Source organism: Homarus americanus, unplaced genomic scaffold (assembly GCF_018991925.1).
Source record: "Homarus americanus isolate GMGI-L3 unplaced genomic scaffold, GMGI_Hamer_2.0 scaffold11022, whole genome shotgun sequence".
Lineage (NCBI taxonomy): Eukaryota > Metazoa > Arthropoda > Malacostraca > Decapoda > Nephropidae > Homarus > Homarus americanus.
Window position 1 is genome coordinate 17,589,597 of NW_024737068.1, and position 15,666 is coordinate 17,605,262.

Sequence of the window (15,666 nt, forward strand, 5' to 3'; positions counted from 1 at the left end):
ATCTGTCTCACTTCAAAAAGCTGGTTTTCCCTCATTTTCGTGGTGTAGATTAATATAATCTTTTTCTTTTCTTTATTTATTTTTTTTACTCTTAATTTTTCGTCCCCTAGGCCCCGTTGTTGGTCAGTGACCTGTGCCCGGGTGGGCTATTCCCTGTATTAAAAAATAAAAATAAAATAAAATAAATGTTATGCTAAATAGTGTGACCCTGGCTCGCCCATAGAACAAAAGACAAGCTCTCTTGATAATCTTGCTTTGTCTAGTGTGTGTGTATATATATATATATATATATATATATATATATATATATATATATATATATATATATATATATATATATATATATATATATATATATATATATATATATATATATATATATATATATATATATATATATATATATATATATATATATATATATATATATATGCTGATAACCACAGAGAAAACCTGTTGTGTAATTCACATCTTCAGGGGTGAGTACTCTTTCAACAGTGAATTTATATATATATATATATATATATATATATATATATATATATATATATATATACACGGTCAATTGAACTCGTGGAGGTCCGCTTAAAACGAGAAACGCGTAAACGAAATAACAGAACATATGGGATTAATTGAAATAGAGACTGGGCCGACCCCCAACTCCAATTTTTCCGACACAATACGTACGTTGTAGTAAAAATAGTATCTTAATTTTATGATGGTGTGCACACACACACATAATATAGAAGAGAAATATCAATAAGAGAATAATATACTGTACCAGGTAAAAGAAAAATCAAGGTTTAACACTTACGTTAGTAGAAGAGATGGGTCGGCATATGGGAATGGCGGCTGGTTCCGAGGCAGAGGGCAGATTAGTTGCCCTCTGGTGAATCACTCTCACTATTCACAAAGGTTTGCAGGGCCTCCCTGACAAATCCCTCAAAGTCCATATCGTCACTATCACTGACTTGGGCTGGCTGTGGTTGGGGTGGGTTGCGGGCGAAGAAGTCCGTAATACTACGCTGACGACTAGCATTGATGTTGTCATGATACATCTGGACATACGGCTCCATAATTTTCGACAGAAGGTTATTAGACACTTCATGCCGATGCTTGACTGTGTCTTTGTCAAGGATGACCTTGAATTTCTCCCCCAACTTGATGACTTCCTTCACATAATCATGGCTTGGTCCAGGTTCAAGGTTTTTCTGGGGTGGTGGTGGGTCCAGCGGAAGCCATTGTGAGGGGAATAGCGGGCACAAGAGAGAACTGTATACGCGGAGAACTGAGAACAATGAGAGTGGCCCGGGTAGGTCAGCGACTCCTTCCCTCTGGTGGCAGGGCACATCATGTTACATTAGACCAATCACAGCTAGTGGTGGAGGGAGGTAAGGATGCGTGACCCAATCACAGTCCGATAATGGTGAAGAAAAAAAGTGACTGTGCTATGCCAGTGTATGTGAAAACATATCGTCATTTCTCTACATGAGAATATGAGAGCAACACTTATATATGTTTTTGATAATGCTTACGAATGTAAAACAAAAATTCTACTCACCAATGGTGGTAAAGTCTAAAACATAAGGACAGCCAATGAATATTGTGCGAGTTTTTACTCAGATGACGTAGTCATCAGGTTCAACTCTGGCTGAAGCTGCAGCTTTCCATGAAGATGTCATAGCTGTTGCTGAAACATTTACTGAACCTGAAGTTGTTGATGAAGATGCTTATGATGCTGAATTTGATGGTGTAGCTGAAGTTGATGGTTTAGGCCTCCGAATAATAAAGCTGTCGAAAGAACCTTGCACAGCTGCTTTTTCTCATAACTCTATACATAAATTTGGTGTTTCAGACTCCAACTTCGATGCTTCACTGTGGGTTTTACAACAGAAGGCATGGTTACGTAGCTTTTTTTTTTTTTTACTGTACCTGTCCATTTGTAATTTATGAATCTTTGTTGTCTAGCTGGATGTTGCCATGAAATAATAGGGTAAATCATTTTATATACAGTTGGATTATAAAATTCCTTATTTTGTTTCCATTTTATTCTTACAATATGTTACATCACATGTGTGAATTACAAAATATTGCTAGCTAGGTAAAAACAAAATGTTATAGGCATGGGTAGAGAAATTTTGATAGAAAGTCCTACCTCTCATACCTCCCATTAACCATTACTATGAAAATGTGTGCAGTCTAGATATCATTACACCTTGTACAGGTTACAAAGAACATGTTGGTCATGGTGCACTACTACCTTGTTATCACGAACCATTAAATTTTTTTTTTTAAGATTACAGGTTCATTTATTGTTGGTCAGTATCATAACTACTTTTGAGGCAGTAATTTTTCAACAAAAAATTTAGTTCGAATTAACAAGGGATTAGTGTGATAGTCGAGAGTGCTAGTGTGAATGGGTGGTAAGAGAGGCAGCCTCATGCTCCAGGCAGCTGTGCACGACAGGAGAGAGCAAAGTGGTTAGCCGAGTCTATTGCCGCATACCCCATAGCTTAATGGCAGTTGATCTGAGGTGGTAATGATTCTAAACAAGGAAAATAAAAAGCAAACAAAACACACAAACAGGAATAGGGTGGCCAGTATGCAACAATCTGTTTGTTTGGTCATCCCAAAAATGCCATTATGATAGCCTCTTCATTTGTAAGGTCTGCAATGTACAGAATAAATGCATATACAAAAGGAAATGCATTAGAAAAAAAGATTATACACACTGGAATTTCAGATTTTTAACAGTTATTAGTGGGAGGAATCTGTACATAACACCTACCGTCAGTCTTATTACAAATGATGTTGAGTATTTTTTCACAGATTGCACCTATTACTCTGTTACTTGCATTGATTACACTGTAACCAGCCATTTATAGCACCCAGGTGGAGTTGAGGAAAATGAAGAAGTCATGTAAACCTTATCTAGCATTGACTGAAGTGCAAATTTTACAACACATCTTTTTTATGACATCCAATTTATGACATCACTAACAGTCATCAGTATTGCTTATATTGCTCTCTTCACAGTGACACTGGTCCATTTAGAAGGGTGCACAGCATCTCAAGGCAAAATATGATATGTTTATGAAATAATCTTCATTGTCTTCTCAACTACCACTCCTTTAAAACTGGATGGGGTCACTTCAAGAAATCTCCATAACTGCTTCCCATTTTCCTCAAAAGTACCTTGTATGCTTAAGAAACCAAGAAATAAATTCATTAAAATTGAACCAATTGACATTACCCTAAATTGCACCTCAGTATATGATGCACTTAGGCAATTCAGTAAAGCAACACATAATAATGCTGATATGCATTTCATAAGTCACATAAAACTTATACCTAATATGTACTGCAGAATTTTACTGCAGTGTTTGGCAAACAAAAATATGAAAAATTCTACATCCCCCAAAATGTGAAATAAAATCTAATTGAAGACAACTTTGTGATAGATCTATGAATAGGATCATACAGTATTAGGTTTCAAGTCTATTTATCAAATCTCACCATATAAAACTTAATCCTCCAACATATTAAAAAAAATTCATCACAACCTCTTTCACACACCAACATGCTATGTCACATTTCATATTATAAAGATCATGCATGCTACCAGTCACTGATAGGTCTTTTGTGCTGTCAAATCTAAAAGAGATTCTGATGATTTGCTGGACATACTGTATATGGTTTCCAAGAGAACAGGAACCTGGCTGGCTAATTTGAACCATGTTGCAAGATGCTTCTAATCTCGTATTGCTGTATCAAACTTGGCCCACCTGCTCAACTCACACACACACACATTTTGTACAAAAAGTACAATTAAACATTAATATAAAGGGAATGGTCACAATCATCAAGGTGAAATAAGTAGAAATTATTTTTTTTATAAAATGCTTACAAATAAGTACTATACTATTAACCTAATCAGAATCGCATAATATAAAAACAATACTTGTGCAACACTGTCATCTATAATGAAATTGAACAAACATGTATCAAAACATAAATGTAATAAACTTGGACCAAGATGTGACCTATGACACCATGGTAACAAGGCAAGGGTAATTTTACAGCAAGAAAAGGTTACTTTCATTACAAATGGTTTTAATGTCCTAGTACTGTACCAGTAAATGCTTTTCCTTAGCAGTCACTTTGAAAATAACTGAAATACAGATATCTTTCAAGACTCATGCAATACCAGATATTCATACATAAAATTAATAAAAAAAAATTACATTCATAAATGGAATGGCAGAATGGAAACCTATAATTACGCATTTTACTTCTTTTCTCACATCTGGTCAATCAGTAATGGGTCAAAGTTAGAGTTCATGGGATATATAATCCCTATATACATGGATATAATTCTATATGTACTTTGTGTGTAGACATCTTTAACTTAAAACTACAGTTTGTGAAAGCACTTATGATGTTCCATTTTATGCAATTTCTGCGGGAAGTTTGAGAGCACATTTTTTTGTCATATTTTCTTCAAAGATGACAGTATTGTCAGTTTCTGTATCAGATGCTCATTTTCAGTAAATCACAAATTTTTGTCACTGAACAAGCATGAATTAGATTTTCTGGAATATAATTAACTAGCGTGAATACATTTTACAGTATGTATTACAAACCAAGTTGATGCCCATGCCCATAACTTGGCACAATTTATGGGTGAGTTGTCGGCACACCCAATAGCACCACATGAACATAATTTTGAGATCACTAAATTTCCTTTACCACTCACTGCCCATTCCTTGAGAATAAGTTTGTGTTATTTTCCTAATATTGTGAGGCCTCAGAAGAGACCCATGTATGAGCTGTCCCCAGATGAAAAAGGCAAACATGGTTACAATCCTTGTATGGCATATTTAGCCATCATTTTCATGAACTTGCTTTCTTACTACCTGCGAGTTTTCAACCATTTAGGTCAACTGAAGTTAATGTTATTAACCTTCTTTGTTGTAACTTATGATAGTTATGGGAAGGCAGCTTGGTTTTGCTTAGTGTATCACTGTTAAGAACTTGTGGCAATCACAGAGCAACTTTTATTTAAAACCACCTCTCAAGTCAACTTACATTAGCATACTTTGTTGGAGGATGCAGTGTTCAACATGACATTTTTGATTTCAACTCTTTATATATCAATTTATTGCACTTGCTGCATGTAGGTCTTCCTTGGAGTCTATGCAGTGCTAACTCAAGGGCTTGACAACTTGCTTGTATCACTAAAGTTTTTCACAGCATGAGCCAAACATATTAGATCATGAAACACACAATAAACCACATGAATTTACCTTCAAAGAGCACCTCTGTAGAATGAAGACAAATGTTACTCTCTATTGTAGTCTACCTTCACCATGTGGCTATGTTCAGCACTTTCCTGCAACACCTGAGCTAGCCCAACAGTATTCTCAGATCCATATGGACAGTGGGCGGGAGCCGGCAGGCCTCGTTAGTCAATCCACGAAGTGATCGAAACTGTCCAGGTACTCCAGGGCAGCGAAGTAACAGAACCTGTACTCCTCCTGAAGTAAAAATCCACAATCAGTGAAGCATAAAACAGTTAATTTAGCAAAAACCAAAGATTTGGAAATGAATTTTCCTTCATAGACATAATTCATGAGCTTTCATCGCTCTCTATGAGGAATATTTAAATAGAACTTAGAAGCATAGAAAATGCCTTCCATGTACATGCCTACTTATTATATTTGGTGAAAATATACACAGCACATTAAAATATTTTACAATCAAAATAAGGATAACTTTCTCTGAATTTTATCTCCTTAATAGATACAGTACTTTACAGAAGTACAGGTGCTCCTCTACTTATGAACGAGTTACGTTCCTGAGGCTTGTTTGTAAATCCAACTTTATTCTTGTAGATTCCAAACAAATTGTAAAAAATTAAAAGATTAAGGACATTTAGTACAGCTATACCCTTTAATACAGCCTTAAAACCTGGCTCACTCTTCTCCTCTTAGGTAATGTTTGTTCTATCTGGAATTTTCTTCAAAATAATCCAGTCTCATCCACATTAAACACCTGTTCTGGCAGGTAACCCCCTCAGTGATGATGTTTGTATCTCTGAAAGTTTGTAAGTTGACCGTTCTTAAGTAGAGGAGCACCTGTGCTGTATATTCTAAGGGCTTAACTATGCTCTTCTATATCTAGGTCTGACTTGTACTAAACTGTTAAATATACAGTACTGTATAAGTATTTTTTATAAACTGGTGTGCATTACTACACATAAAGGCAAATTATCTTTACCTAGCAGTACTGTGGATCACATGTGTTCAATATATCTAAATCTTTGCCACATGCATGGATAGACTTAACAAGTATTAGGTCATTGAAATTTGGACTTAGTCCATGATATCTGTATTCTTAAAGGAGAAACATCCTCATTTAAGAAAATTTTTAATAATAGTGACAATGCTAAATTTCCTTAAAACATAAATGGTAACAATAAGTAGCTGCTCTCACTTCTGTCTGCACCATGGCAGGACGTTGAGTACGAAGGTTGCGGACGGTCTGGAACATGTCAACGACACCCTCGTACTGCATTCGCTCCAGAACTTGACTCAGGGTGATGAACACCCCAGTGCGACCAACACCCGCACTAAAATGAAAAAAGTAAATTAATTGTTTATACACACAGTGGGGTCTCATTTTGCACAGGTATATCGTACTGGTACACATCCATGCATCGGAAAATCTGCGTAAGTAATGACCTTTAACGTGTCAAAATCACAATACCTGTATTGTACTGAATTCGCCAGACCTTTACTCTAGAATGACTTTGGGTAACCAACTTAACCTTCTAAAAATGACACATTATTAAATGTGCAGTACTGAAAAAATGTGTAACTGTGCATAGATGATGCTGAGGCTAATTCACTCGCCAAGTTTGAAATATCTGTACATAACACACACACACACACACTGTATAAAACAATAAAGGACCCTCAATTGAGTGCTAGTAACACTGGCTGTCTGTAACTGAAGGCTTTATCTTTAACATGTTATATCCACTAATGGGTCATAAGGGCAATGAGTCCCACTTTCAACTATACAAGAACAGTAAAAAATAAAAATCTAGAGGTGACTTTCTAGAGAAATAGTTTTCTTCTTTTTCACTCAACACTCACCTGCAATGGACAGTAATGGGACCATCTTGGCCAAATTGCTCTTTTGTCTTGTGCACTTGGCCAATGAAATCAATAAAACCTTCTCCAGATTTTGGCACACCCTGTAAAAGACAATGATACCAGTAAAATCTATTCATTAACCAAATGGCTTCATGCATACCATAACTACTGTATTTTATGGCATGTACAGTAAGTCACATAAAAACAACAACACCCTGTGTCCAATATAAGAAGTTGTGGGTCTCCCATAGGTTAATGAATCCTGCAGATGCTGTCTCCAGTGGGGTAAAATTACCAAGCCCAACTCAAGACTAAAAATGTTACTGTTTAATTACCTGTGATGCAGCATCTCGTGTTGTATTCTCAAAACTTTAGTGTTTCTGTGTGAAATCGCCCCTAAAAGACTGCCTAGTGTCAGTGCTAGTGATGCTAGTGGAGTGAAATGTAAAAGGCAGAAATCAGTGATGACCCTAACAAAGAAAGGTGAATTATTAAATAAGTTAAAAGAGGGGATGAGTGCTAACACGGCTGGTCAGTTGTGCACTAAGGCAGCATAAGTTGCTATTTGCAGTTTTGCCTATTTGTGCCATTCCTTGGAACCTAACCCCTGCGAATAACAAAGGTTTACTGTACTTCCTCACTACCCCTGGTGACAATGTGTCCTCCCCTTGTTGGGCTCCATGGTGGGTGGTGAGGTGAAATATTGATATTCATTATATGAATACTCAACAAAATTATTTTTTTTAGGACCACTTTAGCCCTCGATGACCTCAGTGCTTCCTTGACAATGTCCTCTGGAAATTCACTCAATGACACCCTTAAGCCCTTCCAAACCCCAGGTAGTGCTACTAGGACTCTTGATCCCACTGTTTTGACCTCACCGGCTGGTGGGTTGAATCGTGCTAAATTTCAAGCGAGACCTAAAGACCATAAACAAATTAGTAATAAGCAGGACCTTTCAGGTTCTATGGTCGAGACTCCACCTGGCACATTTGAGCCGGCAGCATATAAAAAATATTTAGTGATCAAGTTCCTTAATGGAATATCAATAATGGATCATGATATATTTGAAATACACGCCGCACCCTTGTTCGAGTTGCAGCCATGAGCATCGTGTCTCCCCCCAGAGGGATGGTAGCTTTCTGGTGGAGGTGTCATCCCCAGAGAAGAGTGCTATCTAAGAAAGATCTTTCAAGTCCCCGGAGCTTAGTTTTCATGCGCCCTCATGTGACCCTCAATTTTTGCAAGGGAATCATCTTCTCAAAAGACCCGACAAGAAATTCAGAAGAAAAACTATTACAAGAATTAGATCCAAATGATGTGGTAACAGAAGAACATTTTAAAAAGAAGGTTGATGGTGTCCTTGTTTCAATTCCTACTTTGTTTCTGACAATTGAAAGGCTAGATTTGCCAGAAACAGTCAAATTAGTCTGGCTCCACCTCCGGGTGAAGTCATGTGCCCAACCCTAGGTGGTGCTTCCACTACCACGAGTTTGGGCACGGTAGTCGTTCCTGTCGCAGTTTGCAGAACGACCTTCCAAATGTGTGTCTGCCATGTGGCAAGTTGGACCATGATGGCAAGGGTTGTCCCGGTCGTGTCTGGTGTTCCAATTGCCCTGGGGCTCACCTAGCCTCGTCGAAGAAATGTGACCACTACAAGCTCAAGATTCGAGGCAAGGAGAAGGTTAGCTTTGCCGAGGCAGTGTATCGAGCTCTCTCTTGGTTGGTGTATCTGGAAGTATCTTATGCCTCGATGCTATCCTCCCTTCCCACTCGATGTCCAGTGGTTCCTTTGCTGCAACAAAATGCTGTAATTTCTTCTGCTGTTTCTTGTTTATCTCCCTCAACTGATGCTGTTATTAACATTTCCCTTTTTTCTTCCCCCATAAAGGTTTCAGGGGAGCTCATTTTGGCTGCTTCATTGAACCAAAAGTGGTCCAGGAGTGGGGGGGTTTCTTGAAGAGACTCCTCCCAATGTGTCAGCTTTCAGGACCCTCTGGTGGGTCTCTGAATGCCCCCCAGGTGTCGGCTACGGCCGTCACCACCCTCCCAGTGGCTGCGACTATCTCTGCCTGATGCTTCTTGTATTCAGGCCCCTGGAGTCATTTCCTTGCATGAGGCAGCACCTGTGATGTCATCCCTAGAAGTTCAGCTACCCCGGGATCTAGTACCTGTAGTCTGCTCTCGGCCTCCTACTGCCAGGACCAACAAGCCTGTGACTAAGTCACTGGTTGCGGAGCAAGTGACGGGCCCTTCAAGGGAGGATCACTCTTCTTCCTCAGCGAAGTCCACTGCTTACAGGCAGAGCAAGAATATGGTGCTGAGAAGCTCCCATCTGAGGGCACTGCTAAGCCTTATAAGTAATACCCGTAACAATGTTCCATCAACTTCAGTGGAATCTCCGTGGGTTACGAGTAAACTGGGAGGAGCTTCAACTGCTCCTGCACAGGTTCTGGCCGGTCTGTGCCTGTCTGCAGGAGAACATGGTTGGATTCCCTACTCCTCCCAGGGGTTACTCTGCCTTTTATTCCCTCCATGATCCAGCACAGAGCCATCATTGGGGTGCAGCTTTTTTTGTAGATACCTCTTGGGGTATCTCTTTTAACCTTTTTAACATTACCTCCCCCCTGCAGGTAGTTGCTGTTCAGATCCACCTGCAGCGCACTTTGTGTTCTCTCTATCTTCCACTTAACTCACAGGATTGTCCCTTGGTGGTGACTGGACAGGGCTGACTGAGTTTTTTGCTTTGGGGACTAGCCACGGTGGACTGGCAGGTTGCAGAGTTCACGAAAGTTGATAGAGCTGTCGAATACTTCTCCACCCTTCTCCAATATTCCCATGAACTTTCCATACCTCAGACCTCTGGGGTTGTCAACTGCCAGTCGGTTCCTTGATGGTCTGACGAGTGCAGACAGGCTGTGATTGAGCATCATTTGGCTTATGGTCGGTACCGTCGGCACAAAACTGACGTTTATCATGGAAAATACAAGAAAGCCAGAGCCAAAGCTGGTACAGTCCTTAAATATGCCTGTCGTAAGTCATTTCCTTTTTTGTCCTCACTCAATGCTAGAATACCCATGTCGCAGGTATGGAGGTATGGAAGACAACATCAAAGTTCAAGTCCGATCCCTCCCCCAGTCCTCAAGGTCAATAGGGAACTATGATCTGCTCTCTGTGTGTGTAGTGACTCCTCCCCCCAGGCCAGATAACATCCCATACGCCATGATCCGTCACCTCGGCAGCGAGTCCCTGTCGTTTCTGCTGGGGCTGCTTAATTGGATGTGGAGGGACAATTATATTCCCTCCTCTTGGTGGAAGACTGCAGTCGTCATCCACTTTCCTTAGTCCAGTAAGGACTCCTCTGTTCCTTTCAACTACCGACCTACAGCCCTGACTGTTTGCATGGTTAAACTATTGTATTTGAAAGGATGGTCAATACACACCTGGTAAGGTATTTGGAGAATGGTGGTCATATCTCGACTGCCCAGTGTGGTTTTCGTCAGTACCACTTGCCAATGGATGTGCTTGTTTGGTTGAGCAAGAACATCTATTGGGTTTTTGCATCTTGACAGCACGTGGTAAGTGTCTTCTTCAACATTGAGAAGGGGAAGCCCCCTCTGGACCTCCGACAACAACAACAACAACTGACTGTACGACTTTACTACCGTGCTCAGCGGCTCCATGGTTCCCTTCTTTATACAGCTCTTTCCTGACTTGACCTCCACCCTAAGTGTTGGCAGATACCTTCTATACTTTGCCCTTTTGGCTTCCGTGCTGGGTATCTCGTTGATGAGCTAGGTCTATCCAGGCCTTTTACTCTGCCAGTAGTATGCTCAGCTATTCCCCCTGGCAGCTGCAAGGGGGTGGAATTTTGCCATTATTTTTCGGGAGTCAAGGGTACTTAGGGTATATCCCTGGCCACATTCGGTTAGTCATTTTGGAGCATGCTGCTGAGCACAGTAACTCTGTTTCAGTTTTCACGGATGGGTCAAAGATGGATGCCGGGGTAGGATATTTATTTTCTCCAGTGCATTACCCATCACTGTCTAAATTTTTAAGGCTGACCTATGTGGGATTTTAACTGCACTGCAGTATATTTTTAGATATAATGATCGTTTTAAACACTACTATTTTTAGTGACTTGTGTTGTGTTGCCGTACAGGCACTTGAGCTTTTCAATTCATCTCCTCTCCTGGTTTTCAATATTTTAGAATGGATCTTTTTACTCAAGCGGCACGGGTGGGTGATCCAGTTCTTCTGGATAACCTGTTCACATCAGGGTTAATGGCAATGAGACGGCCAATGTATGGGCGAGGCGTGCGGCAGCTGCAGGCCAGTCCCAAGGGAGGCCTCTCCCTCACTAAAACATCCACCTTGTACTCTGGCAAGAACAGTGGGCTGGAGTGGGTATCAACAAAATGTGGGAGATAACCGATGTGGTACATCCGTGGCGGTACCCGACGATGCCTCGTCAGTTACAGACTGTCGTGACTTGTCTCCGTATTGCTATATCCGGCTGACATACGGGTACCTTATGGATGGTGGCGTGGCTCACTGCCTGGTCTCCTTGATTGTCTTGCTGGCCAAGTGACCAGTCTGGGGGACCGGTGGTGTAGACACCTCTCCTGGTGCCGTGAGGGAGATGGTTCTTACACTCTCTTTGCAGTGCTGGGGGAGTAGTCATGCTGCCCGGGGTCTGAGACTCTAAATGTTATGAAGGAGGCTAGCTGGCCTCCTATATCTTTTATAGGTTTACTGTATTTATCTTGTTGTTTCCTTTTTGGTCATTTTAGTTCCAGTTTTGTTTCATTTCCTGTCATTTTGATTTTAATATCACCTTTTACCATTAATTATCTCCAATGTCATACGACCCTAAGATAAGCTAGAGACTCGGTTGATAAAAAGTCCAAAAGAGGACCAACAGACTGGTGCCTGCCCTCCGGCATCTCAGCTACCCAGATAGATTAGGATACCTGCAGTTGCCAAGCTTATACTGTAGACAGGCAAGGGGTGACAATAAAAATTTGTAAGCACCTCAAGGGACATTACTTAGTTGAGCATTAATACCTGGAACTAACAAATGCTCATCCCATAGGTTGAAGAAGCCACAAGTTCAGAAAAGTGACAGGACTAACTTTTTTGCAGCAAGAATTGTGATTGACCACTCAAGCAACTAACAGGCTGATCAGTGGTGAGAAGAATAAAATATTATTCCCACAACCACCAAAACAAGTTTCACAATTTTAAGGGTAATCTGCCAAAACATTTAAAAATTTTCATATAAATTTATCCAATAAATATATTGTCCTCTTTCCTGTGACAAACTTCCATTTACCACTTATATAAACTTATCCAAGAACTAACTTCTGCCCTATAAATTTACTTAACAAATATTTATTATACAAATTTTTTTACTCAAAAACCATATTTTTTTTTAGTTTACAATTAAGAACATTTAATATTCTCTCTTGTGTATCACAACAAGATGTTTGATAAATTAAAAAAAAACATTACTTATCAGAGAGATTAATGTCTGCAACTCTGGGTGTATACTGAACCCCACTATCAGTTCTATTGTATAAAAATAAAAATTCTGTTTGTTGTTCTCATCAGTGATCAAGACTATGCATACCTGTTCAGGCCATTCAATAAACTGGAACTGTCGTATGGTGCGAGACTGTCCATCTCTAGCATCAGTTATCTGTTGATAAAGTAATACACAGTATTTAGACATTTCAAAAAGTGTCTCTTGGTTTTAAGTTCAATTGGTTTCAAGTTACTTAAAAGTTACAAACAATATTAACGTCAGAAGAGCATATAAAAATATAGCCCTCAAACAAGAAAAGGCATACTATGTAATTTCTAGAAAAGAATAAATTACAATTACAGTAATATTATTATGGTACTTACCTTAAACTCCCTGAGAATATACTGAGGCATATTATACTCGGCTATTGGGTCTACCACATAAAACTGGTACCGCTGAGATCGCTCATTGGGCCAATACTGGTAACATTTTTCCTGGATCATTAGAGTAAATGTTAATCTCTATATCATCACACAAGATCATCAATAATTACAATATAAAAATAACCCTCTACATCATTCAAAGAGTAATTACTGTACTGAATCCACATGTACTTTACAATAAGATACTACAAGACTTACATCAGACAAAACACTTGATTATGTGTAACAAGATGTACAGTCTCGTTCAAGATTCTTCGAGCACTGCTGGAGACAGCTGGCAACTCAAGGTCGTTTGTTTACTATAGTATGTAGTATAGTTTAATACCTGTATGTACTATAGTAAACAAACGGCCTTGAGTTGCCAGCTGTCTCCAGCAGTGTTCAAAGAATTTTGAACGAGACTGTACCTATATGAAATTTTTCCTCTTACCCTGCCCATTTCCTTGAGTTTAGTAAGCATAACCACAATGGTAGAGTTGTGCTCCCACAGCATCCTCCAGAAATCATCTACAGTTTCCTGAAGTGGACCTTGTGTGGCAATATATGCACAGCGGTACCTGTCGATTATATTAAAAATGTCTCTTGAAGATTACTGATGCCAGTGCAATGATGTTTAATCTATTCATTACACTCATATCAGGAAACAGACCTTTCAGTTATCTACGTCTCTGGTGTCCTTTGGAATCTTCCTGCTTGATAATACAATTTTCCAAGTCCATGGACACTGAACAAAATTATTTATGAATATTCAGTGTGAAAAAGTTTAAATAGAGGGAAAACAAGCAATAATTACAACACACACATATATATATACAAACATTACAGAAACTGATTAACACTCCAGTACTTAAAAAATTAGTGCTCATAGCCTTGACTTGGATAGTTTTAGCAATCATCATTGTCATCAACAAATCAAGTGGCAGAGTTAACTGAATTTACATAAAGACTTCAAATGAGAAAATAGATTGACTTTTCAATCTAGATTTAGAAATACTAATACAGTAAAACCTCGTTTAAGCCGGACAAAATTATTTTCCTAAAAATAATAACAAAATTAAAAAAAAGAGTAGGACAAAATTTGTCCTCCGATGACATGTCTGCAAAATTTCAAGGGACCAAGGCGTCAGCACGTACCCGAGAGTTATCAATTGTTGTTTTTGGGAATATTATTTCTTTCACTCTAGTAATGATACAATGTATCTTATTATGTTATCATAGGTAAATGCATGACTTATATAATTTGTTTATCGCTGTACCTGTCACCGTTTACAAATTAGACTACAAAATATGTATTTCTCTCATACGCATTTCGATCGCACACCTGGCAACGGGAGCAAGCGAGTGAATGACTGTTAGTTAGAGCGCCGTCTGCAGTTAGTATGTCTCTCCTCCCTCCGTGCTATATTTTACTGGATCTACTGTTATTATTGGTGTTTACTGATATAATATCCATATTTCACTGGATTTACTGTTATTATTAGTGTTTACTGATATAATAGTGTTTAATAGTGATTAGCATGGCATTGTAGCCAGGTTAAACTGGTCACTGTAACCACCAGGCAACTCGGCCAAGCTGTGGTGTTATGGTTGTTTTTCAATTCGTATTTTTGGGTAGATATACGTAACTTTCTTCATTTATTTTTACTCAGTTACATGCACAAACCATCCTACATACATATTGTGAAAAAAGTAAAAGAAATAATTGTCCTAAGGGCAAACACATAAAGGGAATATACAGGTACTCCTCGACTTACGACGTACTGTACTCGACTTATGACAACCTGGACTTACGACCATCGTGGTCGTATAATACATTTTTCAAATTAAGTATTTTCTAGCACCAAAACGTTTCGGTCCCATATGACAGCGTGGGCTAGGCCCCCTCGTGGTGTACAGCATCCACGCTGATGCCCGCTCAGTTGGTATTTGGCTGTCGTTGTCGTTCGTGATCGCGCTGTGTACTGACAAAATTTTCTTTTCTAATTCCCTTTAAAATGACTGGCAAGCGTAAAAGTGAGAGTTCTCGTGGTGCTGAGAAGAAAAAGAGACAGTCAATTACTTTTGAGATGAAAATGAAAATAATAATGCAATATGAAAATGGAAAAACGATATCAACCATTACACGCAACCTTGGCTTCTCTCACTCGAAGTTATCAACAATTTTGAAGGACAAGGAACGAATTCATGAGGTAGTGAAAGGATCAGCACCTATAAAGGGAACAATAATAACGAAAAAAAGACAAGGTCCTCTTCATGAGATGGAGAAATTACCTGTGATGTGGATGGAAGATCAGCTGAAAAAGCAGGAACCTTAAGCCTTCTAACCATACAGGCTAAGGCAAGAAACCTTTTCGAAAGCCTGAAAGAGCAGGCAGGAGATGAGTGCGACCAAAACTTCTCAGCAAGTCATGGGTGGTTCCAAAGGTTTAAGAACCGTTACAGTTTGCACAGTGTAAAGGTGAGTGGAGAGGCAGCTAGTGCTGATGTGGGTGCTGCCGAAGCTTTTAAGGAGGAGCTAGATCGTGTCATCGTGGAA

General features: G+C 39.3%; 1 protein-coding gene across 1 annotated transcript in view; it reads right to left on the bottom strand.

The window, feature by feature from the left end:
* Positions 1–2,033: 2,033 nt before the first annotated feature.
* Positions 2,034–15,666, bottom strand: part of LOC121873031 (tyrosine-protein phosphatase Lar-like) — a gene marked incomplete at its 5' end in the record, with an annotated part of 67,135 nt that continues 53,502 nt past the window's right edge. Inside the window, 6 exon segments of the mRNA XM_042376334.1 lie at positions 2,034–5,537; positions 6,496–6,631; positions 7,161–7,261; positions 12,793–12,861; positions 13,071–13,181; positions 13,561–13,687. Of these exon segments, the coding sequence (XP_042232268.1) occupies positions 5,469–5,537; positions 6,496–6,631; positions 7,161–7,261; positions 12,793–12,861; positions 13,071–13,181; positions 13,561–13,687 (613 nt within the window).